A 14,876-nucleotide genomic window follows, 5' to 3' on the forward strand; every position below is an offset into this window, starting at 1 on the left:
GCAGTGGCCTCAAAAAGTCTATAATTGGTAATGGTGTCTAACTTACTTCTGAAAAGGAGGACTTCGTTGGTTTTTTTTTTTTTTTTAATATACAAGAACACACGGGTGCACGGGTAGTTCAGTGGTTAGAATGCCCGCCTTTCATGCGGGAGACCCAGGTTTGATTCCTAGACCATGCACCCAAAATGTATATTTTTATATATGTGAGTATATATATATATATATATATACACATACACATATATACAAGAACACATGTTCAGTAGAGGCCTATAAAGATGGGAGTTGGGAGAGAATGTACCTGCTGTTTTATTTATTACATGTGCTATTTTGTAGCTTTGAAAATTCAATTATTAAAATATTAATAAAGTAAACAAGTATAAATACAATTATAACAAGGTAAAATATACTTCCCCACTCCTAGCCTCTGGACTGACAACAAGGTAGGATGACAGAAAAAGGCATTTGCTAAATTGGAGATGAGAAACAATTGTAAGCACACAGACTGCCTCAAACAATGCCAAAAAACCTGGTTAATATTAGCAAATGAAAGATTTCTACAGGTTATAGATCTCTCACTGACTCTAAGGCTGCCCTTTTCCTTCATACCCCAGCCCCTGCAAACACACACACACACACACATGCACTCACTCCCACTTCTCTCTAACATCACCTCATACCTCTCTAACCCTGGCTTACCCTGCTCCAGCCACACCAGTCTCCTTGTTTTCTGAACATTCTAGAATTTCCTGCTTCAGGGCCTTGACAATCATTTCTCTCTACCTAGAATACTCTTCCCCTAAAATCCCCACGGCTCACTCCTTCACTTCTTTCACATGGTTGCTCAAATGTCACCTTATTTTTGTGGTCTGCTCTGACTTCTTCACAGATCTTATCAACACCTGGCGCACAAACATGTATTTTAAGTGTAAGTTTGTGAGGGCAGGACCTTTGTTCTGCTCACCACCCTAATTCTAAGAACTAGTAGCCTCTCTATCATACTAAAAATGGAAAAGGGAAGAAATAATGAGGCTTAAGAGGACAGATTCTCCCTCTATATGTCAGCCAAAATGGATTTTATATGATTGACAGCCATCCAAAAGTGGTCATGTATTGTACTGCCTATCTCAAAGTTAAGTACATAGCTAGGGATCATAATATTATTTCAACTCACCAGTTACCGACACAGTGCACATATGATTTTGGAAAATATTCTAGGTGAAGAGAGCAGTATTTATTTTGCTGACATTATTACATACATCTTATTCATTGTTCTTTTTTTAACACAGAAGAATGCCACAGTTTACTTTTGCTATTTTCATCCTAGAGTCAGAGCCTTTAAGATCATATCCTTAGTAACTAACCACACAAGAAATCAGAATTATCCCCACTTCAGAGGTTACTAACTAGCAGCAGAATGCGACTTTTAAGACCCAATTCCCATTTCCCTTCCAGAGTGCAAGCATGCCAGCAAGAGAGAGAGGCCAGGCCACAAAGTATGAGACAGAAGCCAAATCTGTGTCCAACCTATGGAAGAAGAAAACGGAGAATGTTAAGGGGCCTCTAAAAATTGCCAGGGGTTTTAATTGATCTTAGCAAAGAAATTTCAGGATGAAAGCTCTTTAGAAGGGCTAAACCTTACTGTCACCACAGCTGGTATGCTTTGCTAATATTTTCATGATGCATTAAAGAGATTCTGAAACAACTTCCATGAAAGAAAAGGATTAACAGGCCTCCTAGGAGGAAGTTTCCATTCATTCATCATGTTATCAAAACACTGGGGAGGGACAAGGCTTGCCTGGATGTGGGGTCTATTGCCATCACCAAGGCCCGTATTTAACACACATGGTCTGGATGACAGCCTGTGGGGACTCACCACTCTTCTTAATTAGTTGGGAGGGAGTCAAGGAAAATCCATACTGACATACCATTCCAAAGCTACATTACATCTGCTCCTAGAGATTAATTACAATAAAGCAGGTGTGCTGAGCTGTGGATTAAAGGCCAGATATTTTAAAAAGGGACTCTAATATTCACCCCCAAAATTTCATACTACTACTGAGTATGGTGCTTTTATAGGTTTTATATAGTGCACTTAAAAAAAAAAAGATTCTTTATACCAACATTTAATTAAATTGAATTGCTAACTTCTTGTAGTTTTATTCATTGAGATAATATATAATGAATGGTAAGCAATATAATTTAAATTATAAATTTTGGGTGTTGCAAGCTCTTGGTTCTGGAGATACAGCAGTAAACAAAACAGAAAAAAATATATATCCCTGTCCTCATGGGACTTGCATTTTGGTTGGGGGAAACTGACATTAAAGAAAATAACTAAATTACATAGGATTTTAGAAATGGGTTAGGATAGTGAATGAAAAGAAGTGAAAGGGAAGTAGAGGGGGCGTGATTGCATTTTAAACAAAGTAGTCATGGTAGGTCTCATTAAGAAGGTGAACTCTGAGCTCAAGGCCATGTAACTAATTGGCATGCCAGAACTACTTAATGATTGTTATTCATACCAGCCTTGCCTTATGAAATTGATTTACAAAAAAGATTAATAACATGGTTACTCTAAAATAAGGTTTATTTAATCATTCTGAAAATTTTTTCATCCCAGTTTTCAGGAATACATATTGTGTTTGGTATACAAATTTCAGTTCTGCATTCACTCTAGCCTGATAACACCACAATAATAAAATTTTAGAAAAGTTTAGAAAGCACCCAAAACTCTCCCAAATTCCCTCAGGTCCCTTTACAGTCAATCCCAGCTCCCACTGCCAGGCAACCACTGGCTTCTTTGCTTTCTAGCATTATAATTCTCCCCTTTCTAAAACCTCCTACGAAGGATTCACAAAGTTTACAGTCTTCTGTAATTGGCTTCTTTAACTTAGCATGATATGCTTGAGATTTATCTATATTGTTTCAAATACAGCAGAGTTTGTTCCTTTAATACATTTCTGATTAACTTATATTAATTTTATCCATTTTCAAGTTGAGGTCAACAGATTGTTTCCATTTTTTGGCTATTATGAATAAAGCTACTACAAATATTTACATATAAGACTTTCCTTCGAACATATATTTTCAATTCTCTTCAGTAATTGTATGTTTTCAAGACACTTCATTAAAATTTAAGGTAAATAAATGTTGCACTTTTAAAAAACTGCCAACATTTTCCAAAGTGGGTGAACTATTTTTCCTTCCCACCAAGACCAGGTGAGGATTGCAGAGGCTTTACATACTGGCCAAGACTTGGTATGGTGAATCTTTTAAATTACAGTCATTCCAGTGGATGTAATTTCATTGTAGTTTCAGTTTGAATTTCCCCAATGACTAATGGTGCTGTACATCTTCTCATGTTTATTAACCTTTGTAGATCTTCCTGTATGAAGTATGTGTTTGAAACTTTTGTCATTTTTTTTTTAACTGAGGTGTCTCATTATTGAGTATTATGAGCTCTTTAAATACGCTGGATATAAGCCCTTTGTAGATATGTGTTTTGCAAATATTTTCTCCTAATTTTTTGCTTGCTCTTCATTTCCTTTATCTTTCAGTGTGCAAGAATTTTGAGTTTTGATGAGTCCAATTTATCATCTCTTTCTTTTCTAGTTTGCGATTTTTGTGGCCTAAGAAATCTTTGCTTATTCCAAAATCAGAAAAATTTTCTCTTATAATTTGATGGTTTTATTTAGTTCTTCTGTTTAGGACTATGACTCATTAAAGAATTAACTTCTGTGTACAGTATGAGGTAAGGGTTAGGGTTATTTTTTCCTTACAGATATTCAGTTAATTTTGTAATTTTTTTTCAATTTGGTACCATTTTTAAAAACACTATCCTTTCCCCATTGAATTACCTTAGCATTTCTGTCAAAAATCTATTGATCATACAAGTATGGATCTATCTATGGATTCTCAATTATGTTCCATTTTCTTTTGACTATTTTTTTCCTTTAGTTTGGGTCACATTTTTCTGTTTCTTACATGTCTAGCAATCTTTGATAAAAACCAGGCCTTTTAAGTTATTCATTATAGTAGTTCTGGATTCTATTTTGTTCTTCTGAGATTTATTGAGTTTTTTGGTTTACTATGTGATGAACTGGCCTGCACTCAAACCACAGGATCTGTTTCTTTACAAAGTGCTGAAAGTTCTGCTTGGTTGTTTGTTTTTTGTTGTTTTGTTTTGTTTTGATTTTTTGCTTTTGGCCTCTCTGGGGAAATTCTTGTACCTGCATAGTTTTTCAGTCAGCCAATTATTTGCACAGAGGTTATATCTAGAAAAGGCAGGCCAGGGAAACTTTCACTCTCTGCCACACAATCTGTGTATGGGTTGAGGAATGCATTCGAAGTCACAGAAAATAAGAAAGTCTCCCCAGACTTTCAATTTTCATTCAGCTCCCTAGAGATTTCCATGAGCTTATGTTCAGGAGTATTTTTTAGTAGTTAAACATGAAGGGGTGGAGAGTGTATCACCTGAGGTCTTGCTGCCAAAATCTCCTGTTTCAATTTCTAGCTGCTCTGTCATTTTCCCAAACCAAATCTTCTACCTGTAGCCAGCAAAGCTGTGGGTTTTCTCTATCAGAGCTGGAGGGATGGAAACACCCCCTGGGAAGAAGCATCTTACTCCCACTTTTTCATAAATAAACACTTCTCAAGTTCATTGCTGCCTTGAAACATTTTTGGAATGATTATATTTAACAATTTTGACCACTATCAACTTTATTTTTTGTTGTTGTTGTTGGTTTTTTTTTTTTTTTTTTTTTTTACATGGACAGGCACCGGGAATTGAACCCGGGTCCTCTGGCATGGCAGGTGAGCATTCTTGCCTGCTGAGACACCGTGGCCTGCCCAATTTTATTTTTTTGGACAGAGAAATCATCTAAACTTCTCAGGCAATCATTACTAGGAGTAAAGTCTTTAATCACTTACTAACATTTATCATTATCTCATTTATCTTTATATTAACCCCAGGAAATTATTCGAAGGAAAAAATTCTTTACAAATATTAAACTTCAGACCCAATTTTAATAGGGCTCCTAGAAACAGTCAAAGGAATTATAAAATTAAAGTGGTCATGGCCTGTTAATCCTGCAGGGTCTTAAAAATATATTTCACCTACCAAAAATTCAGACACAAAGTTTTATAGACCAGAGAGTAGATCAATTTAGACCCAGGACCTCATGGAAAGCATTACTGAGTGTAGAAAATCTTCCAAATGCAGAGAGTTCAGTTGTATTTTAATAAAATTACCTTGAAGGCTGCTAAACAATGTAGACTCAATAAGGCCATCACAACCGCCAGAAGGACGGTGGCCAAGTTCCGCGTGTCCCATACGGTCTCTACCAGAGGAATGCTGCCAACCTGCCAGTCGTAGCACAGAGTAATGGGTGCGAGCAGAAGCCACACGTTGAAGGCCAAGAGGTAGGAATACGTAAGGAACCTACAAACACAACAAGAATCACTGATACACAACTCAAGATCCATAACCTTTTGCAAACATTCACTCACGATGTTTGTATTAAATAGCATGTCTATAATTATCAGTGCTATAGAAGGCAAGGTAAGACATCCATGCAATCATTAACTACATTGATCATTTCAGAATATATCTGATAGGTTCTAATCCCTGTATTAGGTGCTGGTTATTTTAACGGTAAAAAATAGAGATGTAGTTTCCATGGCGTATATTTTTAAAATTATCGTACAAATAAATATATTACAACCTGAGAGAAATACTATGAAGGAAAAATGGAATGAAAGCATATGGCAGAAGTGCTGCCCTATTGGTAAGACATCCCTAGGTAAAGGACATTTGAGCAGTTCCTTGATAATAGTGACCAGAATCCTGCAGTAGAATTGAAAATAGTTAATCATCTTTACAGCAGATTCATCCATTTTGAATTATTTTAAAGAATCAAAATAGCTGTAGGAGGAAAGTAAATCCCTTATTCACAAGAGGAGTGATTAGCCTTTAAAAGGAAGGAAGGGCTGCTCACGTGGCTGACAAGAAAGGCCAGAGGGACATAGAGAAGGAAGCTAAGGGGTGGAGGTGTTATTCCTATCTCCGGCCTGCATTTGGGTTCTAAGGTGATGTGCAAAGCATTCTAAGTAACCCTCTTCAAGGGTGGAAGGACCTTGAATTTATTTAAATTCATTCAATGGACACACACATTCGTTAGCACTTATAAGACAGTGTTCTGGACCCTACAAGGGATGAAACAGAAGAGTTTGAAAAATGCTCTGCCCTCAAAGAGTGTATCATCCAATAGTGAAAACAGAATACACAGAATTAAAAAGGCATAATGAGATGAGTTCCTCATGAATATAGAATGTGAAGAGAAGTCCACTCCCATTGGTCAGATTCCTTTGGAAGGATTCTTGAACTGGCAAAGAGGTTAGATCATAGAATCTTTAAATTACCTTCTGATTTTAAAAGTCAATTCACCTTGACTTTCTCTCTCTGAGTAGCTACTGGTGGGGAATGCCCTTCCGAGATCTCCCCACCTGTCTCCTCCCCTTTCCTCATATTCCTCCAAGTTAACAGTGGAAAACCATCGACAACTTTAAGAGTGGAGGTCGGTAAGGAGGATTATCACAGCCTGACTTTCAAAACCCAGTGGAGGAATGGTTGAAGGAGTAGGGATATTTCGGCAGTGTTCCTCCACACTCTCTGTTTGCTGGCATTTTTAATAAAGTGTTAATGTACAAAGGTTGTTATATACCATAAAAGCTTGATGAAGTAAAAGCTCACCTTGGGCTTGTTTACCAGTTTCCAGGCTGATGCTATGTGCCTCTTAAATTAGAAAAGATTCTCTTTGACTTGGTTCTAAAGATGAATGCTGACTCGCCAAACTTAGGGGGTAATCACATAGAGCTTTATCACGGAGTCATAACCTAGCTCATAAAAATTACTTAATTTTTCTCCTTCTTGAATTACTGGATCTAGGCAGTGATTACCAAAGTCTGCAAAAATTACGAGGTGAAAAGCTGCTGGAGCTTTATAATGGATGACCAAACCAAGTGCCTAGAACTGACTAATTAGCTTTAACATCACAATAAAGGAGACAAACAGCCAGATGGCCTCTACCTACGAAGTAGTCTTGTGAAAAAAAAAAGTTTACAGCAAATAGAAGATACAGCACATATTAAATGGCAGCACAAGGATACAATTGGAAAGATCTATAATCTATGAAACTCTACAGAGCAAATGACTCAGTTTCTTCAACAAATTATAAGGAGAAAATGGAGATGAAGAGTATCTATAAATCAAGAGACTTGAGAGATTTACATGCAAAGTTTAATTTTGTTTAGATGCTGATTCAAACAATTCAACTATTAAAAACAATCACTTATGAGGCATCAGAAAAAAACTGAAACATCGCTAAGGTATATTAGAGACTCTGTTTTTTTTTTTAGTACAATAAAGGTATTGCGGTTATACTGTCTTACAAATACACACTAAAATACACACAAATAAAATGATATGATGTCTGGGATTTGCTTCAAAATAATCAACTGGGGGTTGTAGGGAGGACGTGGTTGGGGTTTGAATGAAACAAGATTGGCCATGAGTTATGATTACTGAAACTGGATGATGGGCCTGTGGGATTCTTTAGGTTCTCTTGATTTAGACAGACGGCCTTACTGTCCCTTCAGATTGACTAAATTCTAGGCAGCTTCTTCTTGGACTCTTGCCTCTGACCTCCCTTTCACCCTGCCCTGAAGAGTAAACTCAGGAGTTAACCCCACATGAATGACAAATCCCCTTGCTTGACGCCCCCCCCCCCCCTTTTTTCACCTCTGCCGAAGAAGACGTAGGAAGGTTTTTAAGGAACAGAATTAAGTTCAACCTTAGTTCTGTTCTCTCTCTCTCCTATTGCACTACCCTTGAATAATGTCATTCTCGCATATTTAACGTTGTTTGGCACTCTACTTTTGTGCATATTTGACATTTTCCATAATAAAAACTATTATTTCAGTTAGAGAAAAAATGGTCATTAAATTGCAAAAGGAATATTTAATTATTTTATTACTGGCTGCAATTTGAACCACAGAATATATTCAAGTACCACACAGAAGTTTATTTTCATTTTAAGTTCACATTTTGGCCTTGCCCTGCATGTTGTCCTCAGTTTCTTATGTTTTAGAGTTACAATATCACATTAGGAAAAAGCAATTACAGGGCAGGAACGGTGTCTCAGTGGCAGAGTTCTCCCCTGCCCTTGAAGAGACCTGCGTTTGCTTCCTGGTGCATGCCCACGTTAAAAAAAAAAAAAAAGCAATTATAAAGAATATTTTTATATTTTTTAAAAAGCATTTACAATCACAAAATAATTATTTAAATACTTCAAAAAGAAGGCTTATTGTGAATTTTTACCTGGATTGTATCTCCAATAAGTTAAAAAAGTAAACCACAGAACTAAAAGCTACTTCCCTTTTCTGAAGAGTCAAGACTATTTACTGCCCAAGAGGTTACCTTTCAATACACAATAAGTGTTGTCTCCAGAAAGTCAGAAGCCCCCAGCATCTACTACATATGAATTCAGATCAGTGTTGCTAATAAACTCCTTAAATATTATTTGAAATAACAACACAGCATCAGAAAATTTTTGCACATTTAAGCAGAAACTATTTGGAATCATTCCAAAAGCTAATTATATTTGGGGGTGGGGTGGTGGTTACACTAGCTGTAATCAGCAACTAAAGTACTTCTTTTTAACTCACTGACTATGGATTACATTTAAAACTAATCATCTTGATTATTTCTGCTAAAATTTCAGAAATGAAATAATCTTTCAAGTATCTCTGCCCTGCTGGGTTCTCTCTTTAAAAAAACAAAAAAGCCATAGCAAAAGCAGAATGAATTATTTATCAATTTTCAAACATGAATTCTGCTAACAGGGGGAAAGCCATTAGAATACCTTGCCAACCAAATGGAATAACACAAAACGCCTCCTAGGAATTCAGTTTAAAAAATTGAGTCATGTATTTTCATTGATTAGCCAGGAAAAAGTAAAGAAGCTTTGTGACAGAAATACAGGAAAGGCAAAGGGAAGATAGGGCTGTGAATGAACTGGCACCCAGAAAATGGCATTTAATGAAAGTGTATGGCTCGTTATATCTAAATCTTCATTTTTGTCAAGAAGAAAATTAGAATACTTTAACTGCAAAAATACACACACATTTTGTCCTTTGCCTTTGAGGTAAACTTTTTCAGCTAAGAAATGACATAAGCTTAACATACGTCCCTATCCTAGAAACATGCCGATGACAGGTACACATGAAAATATCCCTCACTACAAGCAGAAACACAGCAGTACTTACATGCTTTGTATAAACATGCTACTGCTCATAAGCTCCTTCTTTTTCTTTCAAAATCTACAAAACCCTTTATTAGCTCATAAGTACAGTACACTGGGTCCACTTTACACACTGGCCTCTTCTTAGAGAAGGGCATTGGCTAACACTGTCAATATACTAGCTGTGCCGGTTTGAAAGGATTTATGTACCCTAGAAGAGCCATGTTTTAATACTAATCAGTCTTGTGAGAGCAACGGTTTCTTCTATTCCCTAATCACACTATAGGTTGGAAACTTGATTAGGTTATCTCCACAGAGTTGTGACTCAATCACTTGTGGGTATTAAACTTGATTAGATGGAGATGTGTCTTCATCCATTACATGTGGGTCTTGATTAGTTTACTGGAATCCTATAAAAGAGGAGACATTTCAAAGAGAGTCCCTTTTGAGAATGAGGAGAGAACGCAGAACCACAACAGAAAGCAGAGAGAACCAACAGAGTCCACCACCCAGTGAACTTTGGAGATAAAGAAGGAACCCCCCCCCCCCCCCGGAGCTTCATGAAGCAAGAGGCTGCCATGTTTGCATGTGCCCTTCCAGCTGAGAGAGAAATGCTGAATGTCATTGACTTTCTTGAACCAAGGTATCTTTCCTTGGATACCTTACATTGGATATTTCTATAGATTTGTTTTAATTGGGACATTTTCTTGGCCTTAGAACTACAAACTAGCAACTTATTAAATTCCCCCTTTTAATAGCCATTCTGTTTCTGGTGTATTGTATTCCCGCAGCAAACTAGAACAGCCACCTTCCATAAAGTAGAGCTCTCTAAGTAGAGCAGAGACTATCTAGTTTCTCTGAAATATTCAGTACTGGAAAAGCAGGATAAAGGTTTAATTCTTTCCCTTTAATTCATTGATGTCTCCAATGGGGAAAATAATTATTTTCTATCCTTCTCTTATGAATATCATTATGTACTTATGGATTTTCAGAGATTCAGAGTGATTAATTCAACAGCAATAATTATTTTTCAGTTCTCAAACTGTCCCAGCTTTGGTCAGTAGCAACTCTTTCAAGATAACGTCTATAAACTTTTGACACAACTCCATCGATACTTGAAAGCTTCCTTGATTTTCCACATATGCCCTAGGTTCATCTTGTGATCTCCCTTCACTCAAGAAAGGCCAATGGTTCAGGAACACCACTGTCAGCTGGGTAGTCATGTGGCTGGCATCTGCTGGTCCCTTGCTCCTGGGCTCTGTTGCTTTCAGCCTCTGTTTCTATGGGAATTCCTCACTTTGCTTCTCCAGGGCTGGCTTTCATCTCTTGGCTTAACATCTCACGGTGATGACTGCTGGGCTTCAAGCATCTCCAAATAAACATCCGTGTCTCTGTGTCAGCTCAGCTCTGAAGTTTCTGTCGGCTCTGAGGCTTCTAGCATTCCTCTAGGTACTGTAATTTCTCAGTACTGTTCTTAGTAAAAAACTGGAGACAATCGAGTTGTTTACCATAAAACATAGAAATGTGTAGTATATCTAGTCAATGGAAATCTATTCAGCAATGAGAATGAATGAATTACAGCTAAATGCAACAACATGGATAAACTTCACAATGATAATGTGAAACCAAAGAAGCAGACCCACAAGAATACACATCGTATGTATCCATTAAGGAACCTACAGTATTAAAAGTCAGCATCATTTTTACAGGGGAAGGGGATGAAGTTAGTGAATGAGGATTCTGAGATTCTGATATAATTCAGTTTCTTTGAGTGCTGGCTGTCCAGGTATGTTCATCTGGTGAAAATGCATTGCTATACATTTATAATTCGTATACTTTTAAATATGTTTGTCATGATTCAATAAAATATCCAAAAAAGGAAAAGTATATTTGTCCTTTTAAAATGTGTAATATCTAAGAGAAATAATGATAAAATAAGGCTGGAGAGGTAATAATTTGAAGCCAGGCTGCTGAGAGTCTTAAACTCCCAGCTACCTAGTAAAACATGTCTTTGCAGTTTACTTTTAAGCACATATTGAACAGAAAACAAGTTTGACTAAACCAATTTATAGGAATATTGATCTGAATGAAACTAATTTATACAAAAATGATTAATACAATAGTGAACACCTGGAACAGGGAGTAACAAACAGAGAGTAAAAGATGCTTTGAATAAAGTAAAGGCCCTGATATTGAGAGTAAACAAGGAAAGGTAGAGAAAAATCAATGAGATTGGTTTCCAGGCTAAGTGGTTGGAAATAAATAGCGTACTTGACAGAACAAATATCAGGAAGTGGTGACTAGAATTTTGGAATAAGGCAGAAAATCTGCACTTGAAGGATGTTATAGTGAGCATATTTGCTTCAGACAGCAGGGTGGACTAGAGTTGATGACCTTGGGCATGTGCCTAATTAACTACAGTTCTCACCAAGCCAAGAAAGTTTATTACTTTTATTTTTGTTGTTAAATCAAGGCATGTATGTATTTATGTGTATATACTTGGAGAAGCAGTTGTTCTCATACGTATCTCAGGAATTTTAGAATCATTGCCCTGTTGCATTTAGCAAGAACTAACCACAGGAAGACATATGTTCTGATTCTGCTTAATTCTTTATTAACTCCCTGCGCTAAATTTTACCATGGACAATTGAGCCTCAACTACGCTGAATTTTAACATCATTAGAAGTGTCACACTAACAATACCCCCAGCTGGTGCCATCTCGACTCCTGCCCACGGTCCTCTCCCAATTCTCTAAAATTATCATAAATAGTTTAATGCCCACCAACAATTCTTTTGTGCTTAATTCTACTTTCAGAAAAAATAACCAAATAAAATAGTGGCCCACCATAAAGCTGGAAGTCAGACTTCTGATTATCTTCTGGAACATCCTGAAGTTAAACTAGAAAAATACCAAAACTCAAGATACTCGGTTACTTTGTAAAGATCATCCAATCTCCTTCCTTGGTGAGCAAATAACATGGGCGAGAAGGGAATGTTATTGAAAGTTAAAATAAACTATAGGTTATAAATTAAGAACTGAAAAAACAGAAAGGAAGTATAGAAAAAAGTAATGCTTGTAAAAATTTTGTGATTAGATAGGATATACTACTAGGATGTTAAGTTTTAGCTTCTTTTCCTTAAATGAGTAATGAGTACACAACCTCTCCTTTCCTAAACAAGACTCTGATGACACCTTATTAGATACTAAACTTTTTGCTAAGGAGTTTGGGGCTAAAGAAGAGGTGGTCCTCTTGTATACCCAGAAGGCTAAACCAAAATCTGAAGGCTGGAACAAGTTGGAAGAAAGAAGGAAGGAATCACCTTTTCCAGGAAGACCCTGGTCCTCCAGGTGAGAAGCCCATGGGCAGAGAGCCTTAAACTCTGTGAATTTCACCACAGGTTGCAGCCTCCTCCTCCTGGTGGGAGTGGAAGCAATGAACACCATCCCTGCTCAAAATATCTGAGTACAGATCTAATAGACTTTTTTTCCCCTTTTGTTTGCTGTGCAGTGGGGGGGGGGGGGGGGGGGGAGCACATTTCATTCTTCTTCCATGGAATATTCCATTATCACAGCACCATTTGTTGAATGTTTTGTTTTGTTATCATTATTATTATCGGAGTACATGGGCCCGGAAATTGAGCCTGGGTCTCTAGCACAGCAGGCTGGAATTCTACTGCTGAACTACCCGTGCACTGCCTGATGTACTTTTGATCTTTAACACAAAATAATCAAGAAGCACCAACAAGGGTTTTAAATCTAGCAATGCCCTTAAGCCACCCAATGGTTCCTTTTTAAACAACCCTCCAAATGAGGGCATCATCAAAAACGGGGCACAAACTGCTATCTCAAAGGTTGTGGGCTTATTTTCCTGAAGAGAACTCTCCCCACCCCCCAGCAGTTGGCCTACAATAACTGCAGATATCCTTCCCTATCTGACCTCCCTATCCAAACTCAGAAAGCATACAGGTACAGGTTGCAAGGAATACATGTGCTGCAAGAATATGTATTGGGTTGAAATGAATCAATAGGCACATCTGGGAGCTCTTAAATTTTATTTCACAAAAGGAATAAGACACCATCTCACACAGCATGGTACGGATGGTTAGAACAAGCTGAAGCTATAGACACAAGCACGCATTGTGTGTAGTGATTTAATCCATTGTTTAGGAAGGCAGGGAGCACTCATTCTGGGGGGGGGGGTTGTCATATGTCATCTCATTTAATACACAAGTCTATAAATGGAACAAGAAATGATGTCACAAATGAGCAAAATGAGCCTCAGAGAATGAAGTAACTTGTTGTGGATCGTACAGCCAGCAAACAGAAGACATGTCCTAAGATATTTCCTGAAATTTGAGGTATGCAAAGACTAGAGGAGTTACTGGAATATTGGCTGAGATATGCTGCATGTTTCATATGGGAAAGCATATGTGCCACAGAGTCATTTTGGGAGGGGGCTAAAAATTACAAACCGGTTCAGAGGGGTCATGGCAAACCTCAGCTAGTAGTAGAGGCATCCAGACTAAGGGTCCTGGTCGGAGGAGCTTGAGCAGTGGGGTTGGGAGCATCAAAGTGAGCAGGTTCAAGGAAAATTCTCCTTAGATAAGACTGGGATGACTGGAAGCAGGGTATGATCCCCAGGGCATAAAGCTGGCAGCAGAGATCCACAAGACAGTGGGAGAGGTGGTGACCTATCACCCTCAGCTCCTTGCACTCGATGGCATCAAAGTCAAAGGTGCCAGGCAGGGGCGGTGTGCCTGCCAGGGAGCATTACAGGTCCAAGGTCAAACAGCAGCACTGCATGCTTTCAGTTTCAGCTCCTGAGAATAAAGATGCAAGACCATTTCCAAACACTTGCAACATAGGAAAAGAGATCCAAGTCACCCACTGGCCATCTTCTCATTGCATTTTGTTAAGTTCTTCTGGCTTATATGGATCGATGACCCTATCAAACCAGCTCAATTAAAAGCAGTGCTATTTCAAAAATACAGGTTTCCCACAGGAATCCAAAGACAAGAAATATAGTAAAACCAGGTTCCTTAGGAACTCAAACCAGGCAGCAGCTAAAAGAAGCAAGGCAGTACACTTTCTCTGGACCACAAGCTTCCTTCCTGGCCCTCTCTTCTGGCTCTATGGACTTGGCCTACTTCTCCTCTCTGTGGATGTACTTATGCTTGTTCATCCTGAGGCTGGAACCTGGTGGTCAGGGCTGCTCCAAAACTCTCCTTTTCTCTTGTCTTCACACACTTGTCATTTCAGTCTTCATGGCCAATCCCCTCAGTCTCCGGTTTCAGATTCCTGAGAAGAGCACCTGATTTGGCAAGACTTGCTTTTGGAATCAACTCTCACAGGTCACTGAACTCTGAACCCCTCCTCATCCTTCAGGTCCCAAAATAGATGTCACTTCCTCTGACCAGCCTTCCCTGTCACAGCCCCTCCCCAGGCAGGCTGGGGTCCCTTCCATGGGCTCCCACAGCAACTGGGCTTAGCTCACTGCACTCAAACTGCCTGTCAAAGGGCCAGTCTTCACCCATTAAAACAGAAGTTCCTTGGGGGCAGAGAATAGATCTTG

General features: G+C 38.2%; 1 protein-coding gene across 4 annotated transcripts in view; it reads right to left on the reverse strand.

The window, feature by feature from the left end:
• TMTC1 (transmembrane O-mannosyltransferase targeting cadherins 1) overlaps positions 1-14,876 on the reverse strand; it is a 284,735-nt gene that overhangs the window by 152,647 nt on the left and 117,212 nt on the right. For 3 of the 4 annotated variants that reach the window (XM_077170430.1, XM_077170429.1, XM_077170432.1), the window contains one exon: positions 5,254-5,443. The exons of the other annotated variant lie outside the window; for it this stretch is intronic. In XM_077170430.1, the coding sequence (XP_077026545.1) occupies positions 5,254-5,443 (190 nt within the window). The remainder of the gene's footprint in view (positions 1-5,253; positions 5,444-14,876) is intronic. 4 annotated transcript variants of the gene reach the window in all.

This window comes from Tamandua tetradactyla, chromosome 7, assembly GCF_023851605.1.
Source record: "Tamandua tetradactyla isolate mTamTet1 chromosome 7, mTamTet1.pri, whole genome shotgun sequence".
In the NCBI taxonomy this organism is placed as follows: domain Eukaryota; kingdom Metazoa; phylum Chordata; class Mammalia; order Pilosa; family Myrmecophagidae; genus Tamandua; species Tamandua tetradactyla.